This window comes from Daphnia pulicaria, chromosome 5, assembly GCF_021234035.1.
Source record: "Daphnia pulicaria isolate SC F1-1A chromosome 5, SC_F0-13Bv2, whole genome shotgun sequence".
NCBI lineage: Eukaryota > Metazoa > Arthropoda > Branchiopoda > Diplostraca > Daphniidae > Daphnia > Daphnia pulicaria.
In genome coordinates this window covers 1,100,100-1,121,730 of record NC_060917.1, presented here as the reverse complement: position 1 = coordinate 1,121,730, position 21,631 = coordinate 1,100,100, and the positions used below count along the sequence as shown (strand labels likewise).

At 42.5% G+C, this 21,631-nt stretch overlaps 1 protein-coding gene across 4 annotated transcripts in view; it reads right to left on the bottom strand.

Annotated features, from left to right (window-relative positions):
• The window catches only part of LOC124340887 (paired box protein Pax-2-A-like), a 42,884-nt gene extending 21,542 nt beyond the window's left edge, over positions 1-21,342 (bottom strand). For 3 of the 4 annotated variants that reach the window (XM_046793653.1, XM_046793657.1, XM_046793654.1), the window contains exons 1-5: positions 21,273-21,342; positions 20,995-21,098; positions 20,608-20,799; positions 10,039-10,464; positions 4,831-5,028 (exon numbers count right to left, since the gene is read on the bottom strand). In XM_046793653.1, coding sequence (XP_046649609.1) covers positions 4,831-5,028; positions 10,039-10,240 — 400 coding nt within the window. In that variant the 5' untranslated portion in view covers positions 10,241-10,464; positions 20,608-20,799; positions 20,995-21,098; positions 21,273-21,342. Of the gene's footprint in view, positions 1-4,830; positions 5,029-8,306; positions 8,809-10,038; positions 10,465-20,607; positions 20,800-20,994; positions 21,099-21,272 lie in introns of those variants that run through there. The other variant, XM_046793655.1, reaches the window with a different exon arrangement.
• Between the last annotated feature and the right edge of the window lie 289 nt (positions 21,343-21,631).

Genomic DNA, 21,631 nt, shown 5'->3' with positions numbered 1-21,631 from the left:
ATGAATCAAGACGCATCAAAAGCCATTCGTCTCGCTCCTGCGCGACACGCGACCGTCTACCCGAAATCGTCAATAATAAAATGAAAGAAGAGAGAAAAAAAGATGACGCGTCATACTCCGTCATACTCCCCAAGCAACCGAGAGAAATTGAGGGAAATGTCGACTAAAATAACGGGAAACTGTTCGTGTTCTATTCGAATCAGATGGAGAATTCTTGATTATATAATAGCGCGATATTTCTTGTATTATATTAGAAATGTAGCTTGGTAGCGTCCTAGCGACGGAAGTTTCCATCCGGTTCAAAGGTGATCGAGGCGGTCGTTAGGTGGTAGCACATGTCGCTCCTATTCCACACGAACCACATCAGAGAGGAAAGAAAATAAAATAAAAAAAAAGATTCAAAGTGCAAAGTGTGGGACGGAACGATTTCCCACCTTCTCGAAAATCTCAAAAGCATCCGGCTTCCAAAATGAATACAAGAAAATCCACATTTTCCGGCTAGAAGAAGGCCAAGAGAGCTGCTGGGAAAAGATCACTCTTCTTCAGCTTTGCTCTCCCAGTGTATGCAACACACGATACCGGTGCGAAACATTTTTCCAACTCACCACAAACCCACGGCCGCCGCGGACCCCTAACGCCACACGAACTCGATCGTCTTACAGAACTCGGTTCAAATAATAAAGCCGTTGATGTTTGGGGCTCCATGTTTTTATAAGATTCATTTGAATATGCGCACTAAATCCGTGTGTTTATGCGATTGAGAGTGGGGAAAATGGGGGATGTCTGCTGCGCTACTGCGGCCAATCTTGGTGGAATGCGTCAATAATCGACGGAAATCGTTTAGAGCGGAGACTACCTCGTATTAGCCGTTGTGTGGAGGGAAAATTATTTTTTTTTAGGGGAAAAAACCGGGAAAAAAAAGATGGAAATAAACGGAAAACAAAATATAAGCGGAGATGATTCGAGTCTCAGGGTTCGTCTTTGGTCGTGTCGTCATTTTTAGTCGCTTATTTTCCCTTCTCTCTTTTCCCTTTTTTTTAACTGTTTATATATTTTTGACGGAGGGAACGGAGCGGATGGATTTCCTCAATCGACCGGAAAATGATTATTGTCATCTTTTTTTTTTATATTTATTTTCTCTTGTTCTATTCGGCCTCTTTTTCTTTTCGGTTTTCCCCATTTCAGCAGCCGCCCATTCTAAAATATAAAAAAACTCTTTTCACCAGTTGAATTTCAGATTCGGAGATTTCTTTCTCTACTCCATTCTTTCCAACGTTTCCCCCCTCTTTTTCTAGTTTTCAAACTCGGCAACGACAACTTTTTGTCACCTTATTCTTCTTCTTTCGAATCTACCGGTCCCCCCCCCTCTTGTTAGATTAAACTCGGCGTTCAGAGTGCTGTTCCGCTCCTTATTGAGGAAAATCGGGACAAGACACACACACGCACACACAATAAGCGTGTCTGCCTATATATAGAGAGCATCTACCGGATAGGATCGGCAGATCGACTCTTTGTAGATTGTGGGACGACAGAGCAAACCACACACATAACACGTTCGGAATGCCTATGTGCTGCCCTTTTGCCTGAGATAGGTGCGCGCGGTAGAGATTTACATCGCCATCCAAACTATTCTCTTTTTCTTCCGACTTGATTATTAGTATTATACCTATCTCTCCTAGGGTATTGTATAAGACTTGAATCCCCCCCCCCTTTTTTTTTGAATATTCAAAAATTCCTATAATTTGTTTCTTGGGTTATTCAATTTTTTTTTTTTTTTCTTTTCAGGCTGCTGCTGCAGTCGACAAATAAATGACAACCGGAAGACGGCCGTCTCCCATCAAGAGATATTCATTCATCAAAAGGAAAATAAAAAAACAAAAGCTACCCGACAACAAATGCATAACTCTATTAGTGGCTACTGACATTTGTGACATCGGCCTCTCTGTCTGGCTGGGTCCAAGCGATAGATAACCAACGATTTCAAATCTTTTAATAGGGAAACTAGTCAAGAGCTCAGAGGGGAGAGAATACAAGGGACCAATGAAACAAGGTATCTACCTCCTAACCTGTTGTCTAAGGGCTAAGAAGTTGAAAGAGAAAGGACCACAAGAAGAGAGAGAGGAGACCACCAGGTCAGGTTTCATCGTGGAGGGTCAGCGCGCGAGAGCAGGAGGAATATATAAGCTAACCCTCAACTTATTGAAACTAGACAAGGAACTATGGAAGGCAACGAGAACAAGGCCAATGGGGAATCGCTCGGCAGTTTTCTTTCCGAGAGAAAAAGAAAAAGAAAAAAAAAACATTGGGCCTTGTGTTTGTTAAGGAATTAAGAGGTCGGTAACGGAAAAAACAACAACAAATAAACAGGAGAGCTGCTTTGTTATTATTATTACTATATAGGACACCACGTCTGAGTTGAAATAGACTCGGGAGGTTTGAATGACTTTCGAGAATCTGTTGGGAGGACCCGGCCCGACAGATACACGCACAGACTCACGCCATTTTCGGGCGGGAATTTCAAATCGACAAAAGACAGGAAACGCAACATAAGATGATGGATCGCCGTTATAACAATTCGAGCTTCAAACGCGCCATTCGACACGCAAAGACACGGACACCTAACAGGTTAATCATCAAATCCGCCATGACGTCAAAAAATCTAAAATTCAATTGTTTCTTTTTCATCAATAATCGTACAATTTATACGACGATAGAAATCATTTCCAAGAGACTGCCAGTCTCATTCCATTAGGAGAAGATGAGAAACGAGAAGGAGGAGAGCCTTTTCAGGCCCGATGATTTATTCGAGGTAGGCGGGGACGCTCAAGGGGTTTGTTAGAGGCTGCTGACTGGTGCACTCTCGAGAAATTGAATATCTATAAGAGCCATTTTACAACTGTATAAATCATCGGGATTCCATCGTTAGCGAGTTCCCAACATCTTCTTTCATTTTCCATTTCAAAGAATTCTTCAAGATTTCTATCCCATCCGTTTTATACCCCACCCGCATTTGGCCTATACCTGCAACAAACCCGTTGAAAAAGTATAGCGCAAAAAAACAAAACAAAAAAGGTGTAGAATCGTCTTCAACCAACGGGAAGTGAAAATTGCGGTGTGTGAATTTTTAGGGTGAAATAATAATCTCGTCGATCCCAAAAAACGTTACTCCACCTTCGGATGTGTCAACCCCACACACAATCTTTCTTCCCACATATAGACACATGAATATGTAAAGGCGGGGAATTCGAAATGAATCCGGATGTCGCTCTTCTTGCCGAGTCTCTTTGCACGAAGAGATTGAGACGGATTTGAATCCGGCCTTCTCGCGACACTCCGGTTACAAAAGGCAACCTGATGTGTTGTTGTCTTCTTCTACCAGCCCTACACACACACCCTCCCTTTGTCGGAGTCGTCCCCTCCATCTTCTTTCTCCTTTTCTTCACGTTCTCTTTAAAAAAGGGCGGGCGACACGCGGTGGGAGGTTAGTTGAAGAGAGAGAAAAAGAAACAGTTGAAACATCATAGTCAGCAGAGAAAAAAGACAAACCAAAAGGAAAAATGGGACCGAGAGATTGATATCATTATTTGATACCTGCGACGACCAGGAATACAAACAAATATCCTCTTCTTCTCTTTTTCTGTTCTCTCAATTTCTTCCAGACAAAACTATAAACTCCCACCCGAATTAAAATTGAATTACATCAATTGGTAGGCCTAAACTGTCAAATGTCATCCCTCTCTCCGTGAATTCAATTTTCTTAATTTGACAATTGTTCAGAAATGATCCACCGGATGAAAAAAAAAAAAAAATGCCGAGTTTGTCAAAGAGTTTAAATACTACTAGTTAACAGCCCCCGAAAAATAAGAAAAACAAAACGGACGTCTAACTGAATGGAACAATGAAACTCTGGTTGTTGTTGTGTTGACGCTCCTGTCCCATCCGTTCACTTCAACGTCGTGAATGTTCGTTACGTCAAAAGATGGAAATAAAGAGAGAGAGTCTGATGTGAGAGGGAAGAGATCACGGATAGAAAGGGGGGTGGATAGAGGGGAAAAAAAAAGAGACCGGAGACCAAGAGAGATGGCACACAGGAAGAAGAGGGCGCGCGTTGGCGTGGCTGACTTTGCGTTTTTTTCTTTTCCCCCATTTCACCTCCCCCCTTTCTAAAAACACATTTTCTACAAGAAGGAAAAAAAAATAAAATAAAAACTTTTTCTTTTTTTCAGTTATAGGGAGGGAGAATATAAGGCAATATTATGAAGAGAGTGTTTCATATAAATGACAACTTCCGTCGCGCGCCCAAGCAGGAATTACAAAATAATAAAATTCGACAAAAATATCAACCGTCTTCCACTTCATCCTCCCTCTCGCTCCCCTCTTTATCCATCCCATTCACCCTTTCATCATCATCATCATCATCATCTTTTCTGTGGTCAAAGTGCGTGTACAGTCTAAATAATAATAATATCATCAAAGGGAAAAAGGGTATGATGCGTATAAACGGCATTTAACGGCGACGTAGGAATCGTGCCCGCCGCCTATAAGCTAGTCGAACGGATTAGCCTACACAATCAAACCGTATACATACAGGCCTTGTGTATATAAACCGGGATAATTTAACAAATATCCTCAACGTTTTCTCCAAAAGGATCTTAAGGTAATCAGTTTGTTTGTCGATTACTTTTTCTTTAAAACGCTGCCACGGTTTCGGGGAACGTGTACAAGTCGAATTGAAATTCACGGAATCAAAATTAAAGGTATATATACTGTACAACAAACGGAAGAAATAGAAAGAAGAAGAAGAAGAAACAAGTCAGCGTTGAGACTCACTTTTTTTCTTGGAATCGTCTCCACTTCCGCTGCCTCCTGATGACATGTGCATCATTTGCGCGTTCTGATGCATCTGCTGCTGCTGCTGCTGCGAGCCCTGCGGACCCATGCCACCAGGGCCGTTCACGTCCATGCTGATCATTCGGGTGGAGTCGCTACTCAGCTCGTCGTCCTCTTCACCTGTTTCCCCACCTAAAACTGGAAAAAAACATAAACAAAAAATCTCAATGAGTATAAAAATGTCTCGAAATTCCAGCGTGTGAGAAAACGTCCATTTCAAATTTGCCTGGTGGATGGAGCAACGATTACAGGTGGGGGAGGAAATCCTATTTGAAAATGGGAAACAATCTCCCTCAGTCGGGAGAGAACGAGAATAAATAGATAGTAATATCTATTTCGGAGATGAGAGAAATGACACTTTTCTCACGTTGGGCTATGACGCACCATCATCGACATTGAAGTGGACGACACTCAACAGATGGAAGTGAGGGAAAGAGAAGGGACGATGATGACACAATCGCCGCAATAAAAACCAAACAGTCCAACACGAAATAACACAGGGAAAGACGAGTATCAGCCGTCAACAACAACAACAACAAAAAGATGGGCAAGAGAAATGTTTATGACGGGACAGGCCTAGGCCTACCCTAACCTATCCAGCAAATGTTTCAATTTCTTTGGAAAATTGGAGTCGCCTATTACTCAAAGGAAGTTGGGTTCAAGTTTTCACAGACTTCCTTGTCTATGTATACAGTTTGGTCAACAACTTGATCCACGGGCAGGTGGAAACAAACGAGACAATTTCAAAATGGTTCACAACTACCTTTACTCCCGTCGAGTATACCGATGCTGGTATTAACAGCTATGCAACAGGTGGTCGGCACACAAGAGATTCGAGACTTATTTGGAGACACAAATAAAAAAAAAAATAAAAGCCAAAAAAGAAGAAGAAGTGATATTTAACACGAGTCTAGTCCAAGTAGAAGCTGGTAGCCTACTACCAGCTCGCTTGAGCAAAATATGTATATGCAATAAGAACAAGTTTATGAAAATTTCTCCGGTTTTTCTCGAAGCTAATTCAGTGCCGGAGAACGGCGTTTTCTTGTTTTAGGATTTTCCCTGGCGTCTCTTTTTCAAAAATTTCGCTCGTCTTTTTCCTCCGAGAAAAATGTAAAAAAAAAAAAAAACGCAAAGAAAATTGAGGAAAAAAAGAAAAAGAAAAGAGGTAGGTACATATATTAATAAGCGGGCATTGGGCCAAACTGATGGCACACGCTTGTGGGTTTTTTTTTTGTTCTTTTCCTTTTTTCTCCCCGAAAAAATTTTCTATTTCATTTTCTCCTGTGTGTGTGTATTTCTTTCTTTTTTCTCCGCTGTTTTGTCTTCACGACTTCACGGGGTTCACGTGTTAACGAGAGGCCCGCGGTGAGGAGAGACTCGGGTTCCACCATCAAAAAGTTCCAGAAAAAAAAAAAAAAAATCTCCTGGACCGTCCCGACCGACTCCCCGGCGGCTTAGACTGCCCCATTCCCTCTCATAGGCCTACCGCGGACGTAAATGTATACCTTGTTTGCCTTTAGAAAATTTTGTGTTCCACAAAGAAAAGACCAGGAACAAAAAACACACACACCGCCTTGGATTTAGAAAAAAAAGAACCCCTTTTCCTATTATCCCCTTATTATTGACCTCTTCATATCTATAATTCCAATGAGGATCGACCAGTTGATGTCTTAACCGTTGCCTCAGATGTTGTGGACTTGTGGAGGGTTGGAAATAAAATACAAGACCTCACATGATGGACCCTTGGTCGATCAGGCCGTGTTCATAAATAGCCGAGCGCGCATCCAGTTGATTGTTTCAAATATATAATTCTCCTCCTACCGAAATAAAAGGGAGACGAGAGCTCAAACAACGACACGAATTTACATCTTTCACCTCGAGCTGTTTAGACATGATAATATAGAGCATTCCATCCACGGCTCCCAGATTTTTCGTTTGATTCAAAGGAGGAGAGCCGATGAGCGGCGGCGAGATGTAGACCACGCCATAACGCGGTTATATTATTGTAAAGCGAGTGTTGATTTTGACATAACAGCGTAATGTCCCCCCTTCCCCTGGGGGATCAGAGCCATCGGGAGCGCAAAAGGAAAAAGCAAAAAAGCGTTACCTCCCTTTCTGTTGAATCGACAAAATCTTTTTTAAACAAATCAACAGAGATTGACGCAACACATACAAAAGCTGCGTGACGACCGCCGTCGGAAAATTGTCAAGTGGTCTAAGTACGTTAGCCGGCAACCTTCCATTCGTTTACAGCATCCCATCGACACAAATGGTGACCACACACACACACGCAAGAGACACAAAAAGTCCAGTTGCAAAATAAAAAAAAAAATTTCTCGAAATTGGTGCAACAAAAGACGGAAGGGAAAATCAACTCAATATAATAATTTTCAATTGTAAAAAAGACGACGGCAGCCAGACTTTAGCTGCCGGCCACCATCGTGCTGGCCTTCTGCGCTTGTCGCTCTTTTTCGTCCATTTCTCTAGACACGGAGTGGCGATAATCCTCAAGACATGATGGCCAAGTCTAACGATAAGAAAGGAAGGTTAAAAAAGAGCTGAAAGCTCGTCTTCGTTATAGACTATTTCTTCGACTCTCCTGTGAATGAAATCAAAAGACACTCGACGGCGCCACTTGTTGCGTAATCCCCTGACTCATTTTCCGCCACTTAATTGACAGTCAACTCGACTGTCGCTAGTGAGTGACGAGGGCATCAAATAGGCCGTGGCGGGTGGTCCCGACAGAGTCCAACAAACATCGTCAACCCTTTTTTCCAACTCTGTTTCTCTTTTGACAAATTCAAGTAAAAGTTTGAAGGCAAAGAAAAATGGAAAAAAAAGACAAACCGGTCGCTCCTTTCGTAGCTGCTCCGGTCACAACGTCTATACAAATGTCGCTGTAATAATAACGAACGACGCAGTGAAGCTTCTTTCGAGCGATCATAACACTATCTCCCGGAGCGGCTCGTGCCCCCACCTCGATGCCCCAGCTCCATTAACACACAACTGTCGAACGCCCGGCCTGTAATTACACGGTTACAACGACGGTTCCAAATAAGGCAAACGAGAAGAAGATTACAAAGGAGAAGGGACTCAAAAAAGAGATTCTTCTCTCCTTTTTTTTCTTTTTTACCCAAATAATCGTAATCATAATCAATAATCATAACAATAAATAATGTAAAAAGAACTGAACAGAGGGAGAAACTAAGACAGCCACTAGAGAGTAGCTTTTAATTGAATCAAAAGTCTGCTGGGGTTGGAAAAAAAGAGTTTCTATTCGAGGCAATTGTCACTTTTTGGCTGTTGTGTTTTGCAAGTTGTTGCACGACACTGGCATCGACATCTCCACGGAGAGCAGAGCCGGGCCGATATGAAAAAAAAAAATAAATAATAATAAAAAAATGTCGTCAACTCACCAAAGTGCGGGTGGAATAGCGTCGCCGTGATGAACAACCAAACAAGAACCAATATAAAAATCAAAATAACTCCGCCGGATCCCCTCTCGAAATCGAGCGAATTAATTCGGCAAGGAGATGACCGAAAGAAAGAAACAAACAAATGGATCGAACTGTTATCACACGGTGCAGGTGATGACACTGATTCCAAGTCCGAAAGAGCAAAAGTGAAACGGCGTTTGGAGGGGAGCGAGTCGATAAGTCCAAATAACTGGCGTCAAACACACAAGTCACACATCAATCGGCTAAATCAAACGGATGATATAATCTCGTCGTCGTGTTCGAACGATTGGCGCACACTGATGAGAAGACGTCGTCGTACGATTAGCTGCAAAGAGATGATGAGGTGCTGATACTAATGACGGGGGTGGAGGTGATGACGAATGGGCAAACAAAATTGGGGAGCGTCGCGGTGTGCGTCTGTCCAACGCTCCAGCAGCCATGCAACTACGACCGAAAACTCTGCCGCAGTGCGGAACAACAAGAGTCGCGGGAAGAGGTTGGTCTCTCGCTCTTACTCCCCTTTACCTGCAACACCTGCTCCGGCACACACACACACACACATCCTCCTGAGGGTGGGTCGGCGGCGGTGGTGGGTGGATAGAGGAGGGGGCTACCACCCGCTACCTGTTGAGAGAGAGAGGGGGGACCGTGTTGAGCCAAAGTCGCTCCAGCACCACCGGGAGGAAAGATGGGAGAAAGTAAAGGAAGGAAAAATGGGCGGTAGGGAGGTGGTTATGCCACTGTTTCCCGAACGATGGCGGCGGGATTAAGAGGGTGGGCAAGGAGGGTGATGGAATAAGAAAACATTTTCGGTGGGGGGGGGGGGGGGGAATATAAACCAGCCCAAAATAAAGAACCCGAGGCGATGGGAGGACGGCGCTGAGTCGACTCGCCATTGGTGGAGACGCCGAAAACGTCAAGAAAAAAGAACAACTCCTCCGACGCGCAATTACCGCCGGCCCCCGACTCTTAATCTCATTGGTCCTCATAGACTAGGAGCTCTCAGAGAAAAAAAGAAAAAAAAAAGGGAAAAGAATAAAAGACTAAAAATAATTTTTCGGGCAAATAAAATGCACAGCACCCAGACGATAAAAAAAATAACAACAGCTTCAACAAAAAAGAAAAAGAAAAAAAAAACGAGTCGTACACGCAACAGGCTGTCCACCGCCTTTATATACGAAACTTCGTGCAACATCACGATTCTTTTGTTTCAACTTTCAAATTCAAATTTGTTTGGTCTTTTATTTTTTAACTTTTAAAAGAGGAATCGGCCACAATGAGCGTTTGTGCCAACGGTTTTCTTTTTCCATCCCGTTTCATTACATTGTTGCGTTTTCGTTCCTGGCAAATAACGTAACTTACACGGACGTCATAAATAAGCGCGCTGGATTTGAACGCGCGAACCTTTCACATCTCGCAACTGTCCAGCATCTCACATTCCCTGCGCATTTTCTCATTGCCAGCTCATCGCAGACTCGCAAAGTCGTCAAAAATCACGGCCCATGCAAATAATAACAACTCGGTGCCAATAATAGGGACACGCGGGGCAGGTAGGGGAGCAGTGTTGGGCAATATGAAGATGAACAACACATCATCTTTCCCATCGGCTAACATACGCAGATCCCTATCACACTGCTGCACATATAAATGGAAATATAATTTTAAAAATAATAAAAAAAACAGGACCGACCTTTACGTTGCCGATTTCCTTTATCGATTTCGCCATGACGACCGCTATACCATTTAAACTCGGCAAATTGACACGATGCCAACTTTAGCTGGTGTGGTGAAGTAATTTTTGAGATGAGCCGTTGATGCGTTGGGCATTTTTCCGCACTCTTCTTCTGTTTGTCGCCTTCCCCTTTTGGTTTTCTTTTATTATTGGTCATCATCGGGTAGGGAGAAAAAAACCCCAAAATAATCCAAACGAGGAGAAATAAGGAGCCCGGACGGTTTTTTTGTTTTTATTGGACCAGAGCGCTGCTTATTCGATATTCGGCGACGGCAGCAGCAGCAGCAGCTTGAAGAGCACACAAGTTGATGGCCAAGAGTAGTAGCAGACCAGAGGAGGACTTTCAGCCACATGAGAAAGGGTTCCGATGATGAGATCGGCGACCTGTTGTAAACACAAAAGAGAATAAATGCATAAATAAATAAAATTACAACTTTTTTCTCGGGACGTGGCGATGGAATTGATCACTTCGTCTATTTTTATATGACGGGCACCTCGGTCCTCTTTTTTCCCGCGTCTATTCCTCATCTGATTTTTTTCATCCCTTTCGTTTGATTTAAACAAAATATACTCCATGACCCGAACTTCTCGTTTTCTCGACAAATCCTTCCAGATATTAGAGGGTAGCTAGCCACCATTGTCGGCGTTTGATAGAACAACAGCCCGGCATGTGATGCTGTGACAATGTTAATCTATTTGTCGACACATCGACAGCGCCTTTGATGGCTATCATCATTCCAATCATCCGATCCAGCGCTGGATTCAACCGACCGCCGTACTACATCAAATTCCCTCCTATACCGCAGCTGAATATCTTTTAAGTCTCCAGATTTTCTCTAGCTGACGAATAATGCCATTTTTGTTTTTACCTGCCCTTGGCGCGAAACTCAAAAAAGGAAATGAAGAGACGGGCAAAATAAAAACGGCAGGAGATCGTAGACCGTTTTGCCCAGTGATAATATCGTAATATTTGGCGCCATTTTCAATGTCAATCCGTTCTCCGAGACGAGCCAATAAAAACAAACACGGACGTTTTATTGGTATCCTACAACTGTAGAAAGACGTGGGAAACGACGAAAAGGCAAATATTACCATAAGCAAGAGTTGAAAGTCCCTTTAAAAAAGTGGGAAAAAACAAAAGGGAATCGGGAATTCCTGATGATGCAACGCTATTTACAAGGAAGCGGGATCGGGAGCAAAAACTTGGACTTGTTATTGAACCCTTCACCATCACGTTGGCCGCACACTTTAGCCACCCACTAGATATCATCAAATCGTCGCCGGCTCTCTTGTCTTTTTTCCGTGTTGTTTATTGATTTATTTATTTCTTCCACTTAATGGGGTTGAGGGTCCCATAAAAGTGGGAAGACAAAAAACAAACAAGATGAAAAACGACAGCGTTGCAGAGTGAACGAGAACTTATTAGTACCACACGCCAATGTACCCTGGCGGATTCTTCCATCGGGCATCACACACACAAGAAGGAAAGAAAAGACATGTCAAAGTGTTGCGACATCTTTGACAGTTTCAAACTTTTTAATTTATTTTTTTGTCCTGTAAATCTTGTCAAACGTTCTTTTAAAAAACCTGCAACGATGGCGTAAAAGGTCCGGCAATCGAAGTTGAAATGACGGGTTGGCGAAAGAGTTGATCACTAGCCAACTTTTAAGAACTTTTGGGGAGGGATAACAACAATAACTGGGGAAACAACATTGTTACTAGACGCCATTCCGCAAGTTTGATGGCGTTTCGTTCCATCGCCCCTCTTGGTCTCTATCTCTATCTCTCTCTCTCTCTCTCCTACGGTCCCTTATTCAATAAAGAAAAGTATTTCTATACCGTCGTATGTATAGCAATAATAATAATCATAATAATAATACGGCCAAACATTATTATTGCACACAAAACGATCGCGTGCCAGAGCGGCGGCGTATATATCGATAAGATATTGCAGCAACTATAAACAAAAATACACACACACACAAAAATGCGAAGCAAAAAAAAAAAACCAACAACTTCTGAACTGTCGTAATAATGTCGGAGATAGGAGAAATAAGACGCTTTCTTATTTTCACCTTTTTCTTTTTTAATAAATGACGCGCCGTATTTATAATGCCAATTTATCTTGACCAGCCGAAAATTAGCGCCCTTGTATAAAAAGGGATTTGAAACGTCGTGTAAATTCGAGATCAATCAAGTTTTGCAAGAAAATAGCGTCTACGCTATATATCCTTTAGCTATTTCAACAGGTATCATATTGCGCCCCGGTCTATAAAAATAATCAACATCATGAGAGAGAAAACTGTTAGTCGTCGGACCGCATCAACTCATTAGTGGCGCTCGAGAAAGAGAAACGGCGTGTGCGAACGGGCGCCGCGCTTATTATTAGGTGTAGAGATCTACAACAACACCGAGGGCTTTCACCTGCCCTTCTGGTCAAGAACAAGAAAAAGGAAAATATTAATAATAATAATCATAAAAACTAACATTTAACGACTGATCCCATTTTCAACAACTTTTAGTTTTTTTCCTATTTTCCCTACTACCGTGAGAGTTGCACATCTTATCGGCGGTATAGCAATAGGTGTTATGTGTAGGGAGAGAGCAACAACAGGTAACACCGGGTAGATCTGCTGCTGGGGCGGCGTAGATTATTAAAGTGAAGAGGGAGGAAAAAAAGACAACCAAAGTTAGTTTTCACCTGGACCCGTGTCAAGTAAAAATAAATAAGGGGGCTTGATTCACCCAACGGCATTCAGGGGGATTCAAAATAAGAGCCGTAAACAACAATTTCTCTCTCTCCTCTAGGTATGCGTATAAGTACTCCCCTTACATCCGTACGTGAAAGGCGGCATCGTCAAAACAGCGCAACAATATTCGCAATAAAATGGGCTGCTGCTGCTGCTGCTCTTCCGATGACACCAAACGAACCCCTGGACAACGCGTGTGGTGGCCAGGACCGGGCACTGTTTCAACTTGTTGCAATAAGAAATTCATTGAGGGCGGGTAGAATGAAAAAAAAAAAGGCAAACGCAGAAAAAAGGGGAAAAATAAAAAGAAGAAACAAAATGATAGAAAAATTGGATCGAGGGGTGGCTATTCTTTTTCCATCTCTACTGTATGAGTGTGTGTGTGTGCCCATGTCTGTGCGCGCGCTAGCATCCGGCCCGGAAATGTGTTTCCTCTTTTCTGCCCGTTTCCATTTTGTGTTGTTGCACTGCATCCCCTCCTCCTCCCCCTCTATCTCTCTCATTCCTCTGTCTCCTTTTTGGAACAAATAAACACGGGGGGAAAATAAAATAAAAAAAAAAAGGGAAAGAAATAACGTTGCAACTATTGCGTCTGCAGTCAGGAGTTGCAACTGTCACATCACGCAGTCATACATATTACAGTGCGATGGGTCCGTCTACAGGTAGGATGGATGTCAAGTGCACGTAACTTACGTACCTACGAGGACAGATATAGCCGGACAGGACAGGAGAGAGAGAGAGGAAAGAACGGGATATCCAAACCGAAAGGAGAGAGAAAAGAGAAAACAATTGAAGACGGTGAAAACGGGCGCGACGAGGAAGCGCGACAGGTGCGCCAGGTGCATAAAAATAGAGGAAGGAAACAACAACAACACGAAGTCAAGAAGAAGAAAATCAGAAGGGGACCACAACGGACATCCACTTCAACCTTTGAAAATCGCATCAATCACAACCCTCTCCCCAAAAATCAAATAATAAAATCGTGCAGACGAGTCCCTTCGCCCAGCGTCAAGGTTGAATCGAATGTGGCGCAACATTTATCCCGGAAACCCAGAAAATATATATGCTTGCTCCAATATATCCAACGAAAATCTGAGTCATCTGCATCTGTTCATCCCAATATCAAAGCGAGAATATAACGACTTGCGCAATTACAAATGACAAAAAAAAACAGCGCATCCAATATCATAACCACGTACTATCTGGATAACGTTACAGTCTGAAAGGAGGACTGCCATGTGAGCCGGTCTAACTATACACGCATCCACCTTTCATCTATATACCTGCTCGCACGTGTGTGTCGTTGCAGCAGTGTCAATAACGCGGTTATTCTTCCACCAGAAAAAATAAAATAAAAATGTTGTCCTTATTGCGCCCAGCTCCTTGTAGACGGAAAACCCTCGTCAGCCGAGATATATAGCACTTGGATGACAATTCCACCCTCAATACCCTTTTGGGAAGAAACCCAAACCGAAAAGAGTAATAATGGGTTAAGGTGGTTATTGTTGTCATCATTTCATCGCGTGCTGGAAATCTAGGAGCTTTTGGTTATCTCAAAAAGTTGGGATATAGATTTGTAGCGGTGCGACAACGCGGCGAAAGGACCCAGAAAATGGTTCGACCTTTGGTTCGACATTTGACACCTGCCTTTAGAATTTAGTAGCGCGGCGGCGGTGGCGGCCAATGATGGTGGCATTCGCCGCTGTACAAATTGTCTCACCGCCGCGTTATTTTTGGGAAAGTCTTGATCGGTTTTAAAGAGTCATCAAACTTACGAGATAGAATAAGAAAGAAACGCCAATCAAAGAAAGACGGCGATATAGAATCCAGTCGTTTCTCACACGATCCGCGGGAAATATCCGCCACGGATGAAGATGCCAGCAAAAGAGCCCACCACCACACCAGTGAATCCCGGAGGCATTGGAAAGAAAAAGAAGAAGAAGAAAATAAACGAAACAAAATGTGAGAAGACTGTGCTATTATTACGATGATGACTGCCCACTTGAGAAAAACCGATTGGCGATGATGATGTTTTCCCGATATAACTCGAGTTACAATTCATTTTCCAACAGGAAGAAGAGGAAGACGAAAAAAAAAAAGTAAAATAATATTTAGGAGGGGCTTGGCCGCCACCGTCCATAGCTGAGAAACAAATTGGTTTGTGCGGCCACGGCCAAAAAGAGGAGAACCCGTTACAACCCGCGTCGTTCAATTCTTATTTTTCTCTTTTTACGGTGAGATGCTTTCCTTCAGACTATTTCTAACCCGCCGAAAGTGCCGACCGCCAGAAAAGAAAAGAGAAAAATGGCTACTTTGAGATCAATTTCGGATGGGAAATGTTATGGCGTTATCTTGTTTTCTTCACTTTTATGAGGAACTTTGAAAGCCCAAACTCTCCTAAAGTCGGATATCGGGCCTCGCTGTCCATTTTCAAATGATACCAGAATATATTTATAGGTTTAGCCATTATTATAGACGACTTTCTTCCAAATAAAGGTAGCAGCCTGCTCTATTTTACCGTTCATTGGGGGAAAAAAAACAGCGACGTGAGTTCGTGAGCATATATAAAGCGCTGGAATAGAACTGCAGTACGGAAGGGCAACTGAAATAGGAGGGAAATAACACAAACATTTTGAAAGAAAAGAAAGAGACGCACAGAGGAAGCAGAGAGAGGGGGGAGAGAGATTACATTCGATTTGATTCATTTCGTTTCTTCTATCAGACAAAATGACTATTGTGTGCGGGGTAGGAAGCGGCGGCCCCGTGGAGCAGAGTCGGTTGACGAGATCAACCGTGACGCAGAAATGTAACTAAACACACACACACACACACACACAACTGTCTGATATAGACTCTGGCCGGCGTGCTCGGCGGGTTCGTAATCCACTCAAAAAGACTCGGAAAAGGGCCCGGCAGGAGGGTAGTAGAGACCACACCCGTTGCACTTCCGGTGGCTCGACTACAAATGTCCACCTGAATTACATATCATCGCTGCTCTTTCTCTCTCCTCTTCTTTTTTTTTTATCTGGGCAGCAAAGGATTTTAATTTCGGGCTTCTAAGCTATGCAGCAAGGACCCTGGCTACTCTTTTCCGTCCCTCGGTCCCATGTCAACTAAATAAATATCCAAAACAAGAGACCACCCCTCTTTTATATAATCAAAAGGTAAGAAAAGAGATCAATCGTCTTGACTGGAAGAATGCGAAGCACGACTTTTTTTTTTTACCATCTCCCAACTTTTTATTTTGAAAAATCAGCCGGAAGAAGGGGGGAAAAAAATGGTCCTCTCGTGCTCGGACCCTTTCACCCCCAAAAAAGGACAACCTCTTCTCTTCATAGAGAGACAGACAAGTGGAAAAGATAAGAGGGAAATAGAATACGCTGCTATATAGAGACATCAAAACGTTCTAAAGCATTCTTCGGCTACATCAGTTTAGACTGCTGGTCAACCCGTCCAAATTACGGTGGCATTTAAAAAAACCGAGTCAAAGTTAAAATACAGGCTGCATCCACATAGTTTCGAATGAATGAAACGGGATGATGATAAACAAGATGAAAGAAACCAGCCAACATGCAAACACAATAGATCGTCAACCAGAAAACGAACAAGGTTCTTCTCATTCTTCAATGCAGAGAGACTCGTCGTCATCACCTCTTTTGAAATCAAGGCAAACGACAGGACAGAGACTTGAGACGTTGGCGCGTTTGTTCTCTTTTCTTCATGATCGGAGCAGCTGTTGAAGCGTTGACAAATTCAATTTGGAATGATGATTTCCAGAAAAAAGCAACAGAATAAGAAGACGAAAAGGAGAGAATGAAAAGAGAGTAACAGTTCTCCACAGGCTCAAAGAAGAAGAAGAAGAAGGGCAAAGTGCTGGATGCTGGACGTGAAAGTTGTGGTGTCACGTGGGGTCCGCTTATTATATGTTATTGTGTATAAGGATGGGGGGGAGGAGACCGGACTCGCACACACACAATGAGAATATATCTCTCCCCCTTCTCTGCCGTGTGATGCAAATACAGACGATAAAAGTGAATAAGGACGTCAAGAAAAAGAACCAAGTTCACGTTTAGAGATATTCACGCGATGATGATGACGTTTCATTTAGCCCAGGCAGAAATGAAATGGGGAAAAAAGGAGCACCATCGACCAACCAGATGCTTATCTGATAGATGTCGTAAAGGAAAAAGAGGGGACATTCTTCGTGATTTCGTTACAAAATTTTCGAAAAATCTCACATTTTATTTCCCCAAAATTTCTTCTTTCTTCTCACAAGTCTCACATGGCCCTATTGTTTAGTAGAGAAAAAACAAACCGGCACGCTGCTGTCGTCAATATCGTAAGAATCGATTCCCCCAACAAAAATCGAACAAGGCGAGGAAGGAAGGTAAAAAAAAAAAAAAACACGCCGCGAAGATTGTAATCGGATGCGACGCTGTAGGTATGTCGCTCGACATCATGACACAACCATCGTATGAAATCATACCACGTATACATAGAGACATCCAAGAAGGAGGACTCCCAATACGTTTTTTCCGTTCGGTATATTTTTTGGGGCACTGGTTTCTTTGAAAATAAGACGACAGACGACGACCGATGGCCCTAGCACGATTTTAACCACCAGGTCGGCCCCGTTAATCTCAGATCGAAGTAGTCGATCGTGCCACCAACAAAGCGTCCGTCGTCGTCGTCGTCGCTTTTTTTTTCGGCGGCTTGTCGCACACACAGCGGCGACTCTCCGACCCCCGACCCCCAAAGTCCACCCGAGTTCACCTTCCCCAATCGGCATTTTCTCTTTTACTTGTCCGTGGTTTTCCTCCCAAAAATCCGTTGATGCTCTGTCATCGTCTTCGTGAAAAGAAACGAAAATAAAACTCGGGTCGCCATCATTCCCACGCCCACTGATCCAGAACATCCCGAAAGACTCGGAAAAATATAAAAAAGGTAGACAAAACCGAAACGATAATAATTATCAGATTCTTCAATCCCATTCACAATGTCTTGCTAACTATTTGTATGTATGTGTGTTCAAACAAAGACAAGAATCAACGACAAAGGGACGACATGGGAGGGGGGGGGGAAGGAGGTGGGTTGGTCTTTTGTGTGTTCGGGGGGTTCGTTTCATCGACACCCTACGACGAAAAGACAAAAAAAAAGCGTCGATTATTTAGTAAGTCGAAAAACTGTTTAAAAACATGTTCTTTTTTTTTTTTTAGAAATGTGCCGGACAATTTCCGGCTGGTCGAATTTCCGCTCCCACGCGCAAAACTCTCGGCTCCTTTTCTTCCGATTCTTGGTAAAGAGCCTCAACTTCTTCTCAGCCTGTATATAAGAGCGGCTTACGGTGCGGAAGGATATGGTCGGCGTGATGCAAGACACCCTTTTCCTTCCTTCCTCTCCTTTTTTTTACTTCCTTCCTTCCTTCCCAGTTCCCTTGGACCCTCCACCACCAACACCTTAATCATCTTTTTCTCGGGGCTATTCCCGAGATATGTGTGTGACTCTTGCGCTAAACGTGTCGGGAATCGGTATGAAAACTACCGGAAAATTGCGCCCGCAGCACAAAAAACATAACCAAGATGTCACTCATTTCATCTTCCTCCCCAATCATTCGCCATTTGTTGTATCGTGGGAGAGATTAAGAAATAAATCGAAATCCCATTTTCAGAACAAATAAACATCGTTTCATTGCCGTCCCCAGGTTGTTTGTCCCATTCTTCAATCTCCCCACCGACTTTGTTTGAGTACCTGCGCATGTGGGAGCCGTCGAACTCACGATTTTCAATTGATTGTTGTCGGGGTGGTTCCCGATTGGTTCCACAACGACGAGGCTAATGTAATTAGAACCGAGTGAAGAAAAAAAAAAGACAAAATCAAACCGAAGAGTTTCTGTTCGTCCATTGTTGCTCCCTAATATCGTTTCCGTCTCGATAGACACAACAAATAAAGTTTAACTGACTAGCTACCTATAGCCCCACACACACACACAAGAACAGGTGTCAAACGTGTCTCGCGATGAATAGGCGATCCTTTCTTCGTTGAATTTGAATTGTCGACGCAAACTCTTGAGAATTTCCAGAGTCGAGAACTCGCTGCACAGGGACAACACAAAACGTGATAGCAAAGCAGGCAGCTTATTCTTTTAGTATTTTTCCCCCTTACACCCCATTTTAAAACGTAATAATAATCAGATACAAAAAAAAAAAGAAGAAATAGATTTGGTGGAAAATCCATGACTGCTCTGACCTTTTGTCCACGGTCGAAGCAGCGCTCTATATAGCTTTTGAATCGAAACCCAGAGTTTTTATTTTGTTGTTTGTTACCTTCTTTTAAGATCTGGGACCCTGTATATACCTTAGAGACCCTTCTCTTGTGTATGTAGCCATTATTGTGTTGGGGAAGGAGGGAAGAAGGTAGCGCTGTAAATAGAGATAACAATTACAAGAGCGAAGAGGGAAAAAAAAAAATCAAATAACAGGAGGACCCCCCCCCCCTCTTCTTCCACCCAGCCCTCTTCAAAAGAGGTCGTGAGTCTTTATGCTCCGCGTTAAAAAATAAAATAAGGGAACTGAGCAAAAATGTATGCACAAGAGCTCAGAGGTGCAGATAGAGCAAGGTACGCACAATAACTGTAGGCTCTCCCTTGTGTATCTGGTCGACGATTCCAACGACACACTCAAGAAAAAATACGTAGACAAAAGGATTCATCCCTATGCAAGAAATAAGAAAAAATAGGAGACGCAAATCAAATACAAGACAATAGGTGCGCCCCCAAAAGCCAAACAAATCCATTTCGTCCCGCTGTTTTATCAATGCTCGACTCGGCACAGACGCCATGAACAAGAACACCGAACTTTTTTTTTTCTTTTACGTATTCTTCTTCATCTCCTATAGCTGCAGTCATCTCTTTCCTTAACTTTTTTTTTGTGTGACTTTTTTTCCCAACCATTCTCAGTCGAGTCAGCAGGAGGATGATGATGCGCTCCCGATTTTTTTTTTCCAGGCTATTATACAGGTGATGATGAATAAGAAAATAAAGTAGTCACTCACAAAAGCGCGACAGGTAGTAGCGCAGGGAAAATCAATTGAATAAGAAACGTTGCACAACAGCTACTGTTATACTCCAAGTTCTTCCTTATTCTTCTACATTTTATGCCTTGCATTCCCGAGCTGGCCAGACAACATCCCAGTGACGCAAATGCAACAAAACAAACCAGCGTCACAACTATAGAAAGAAGCTGAGCTTTTTTTCCATCTCTCGAATTTTGAAAAGAAACGTCACAACATTAACAAACATTTCTTTAATCCCCCAGCTGTATACGTTAGTTCATATATAACGTCCACGCTTAACACAGCAATGAAAAATGAATCGACGACAAACATTTGTCAAACTTGCTGTATCTGCTATTGTGGAATATGATGGCTGTAAAGGTATTTCCAAGAAGATGTTCTAATATACGAGGAGGTGGCAGGTCCAACTTCATAAACATTTCTAGTTGCACTTTGCTTTAAGTGTTTAAAGTTCAAGTATTTTTCAAATTTGATTGTTTACCCACAGACAAAGTTATGGGGTACAAAACAAGCCTGATGCCTTGATCTGCAGTCGTTCTACATATCAACAGTAATTTAATGAACCCTGACTGAATAAAGAAAAACGGAGAGAGAAAACAGTTGCAATCAACCGCATAGCTCAGGAATAATCGTACTCCGTAACGATTTATAATCGACGCCACCAAATAGTCAAAAAAGAATAATAGAGATTCATTTTTTTTCCTACCTTTAAGCCTTGGAAAATACGGCCAGGCATCCATCCACAAGTTCTCCATCAGTATAAAAGTCAAATACACGACGAAGCACGAAAGGGGGTCCTCGTGAATTCACCCACATTGACATGGGTGTACACGAGGACACTTCAAGAAAGGGGAAGAAATCCGTAGCTCAGCCGGTAGTTAAACGGGATGCTGTTAATCTAAACAAAAAATACAAAATGAGTTACGAAAAACATCTGCAGAAACAATAAGTATGGAAAAGTTGAAAATGAGAAGTTAGATACATCCCATTGTTAACAAGCTTTAGAAATTAAGTTGTTCATGTGTAATCAAATGTATGTCATTAAAATATAGCTAGCAGCTCACAGGTTAGTAAAAGTAATGAAAATCATTACCCAAGAGATGATGATACTGAGATTTTTTCTGATGACATGCTCAATACCTGCACAAGCAAAACTTGCATATTTTGTTGTTACGATGGCTGGTTCAGGCCTGAAATCTGCAAAGAGGAAAAGGTTACATAGTTCAAACAAACTGTCATAAGGATCATTTGCATCAAAATGCTAGTCAGGACTCAGGAACTAGCAACTAACATATCACAAGTTTGGAATAGGTTATACTCTTCTCTTAAAACTCCCATAATCATTCCATTTGTATTCTTAGTTTTATTTACCCGCCAAAAACAGCATGCAGTGGAGGGAGAATTGCTACACGGTCAGACACCACACGAGGAGTCGACGCCCGTACGAAAATGTCTCAGGCCTTCTCATATGAGTCTCCTATATGAGAACCGTATGAGTCCCAAAACATAGCTGATTTCTCATATGAGATGAGTCACTCAGTGAGTTATCATTAGATGAGAAATCATATGAGGATATGCGAATTTATTCATTCATCCTCCTCACATGAGTTATGTTTGATGAGATATCATATGAGGATAGGAGTTTTCCTTATTTCATGAAATGCATGTGAGTTTTCATATCATGAGAAATCATATGAGGATATGGGAATTTATTCATTCAGCAACCTCAC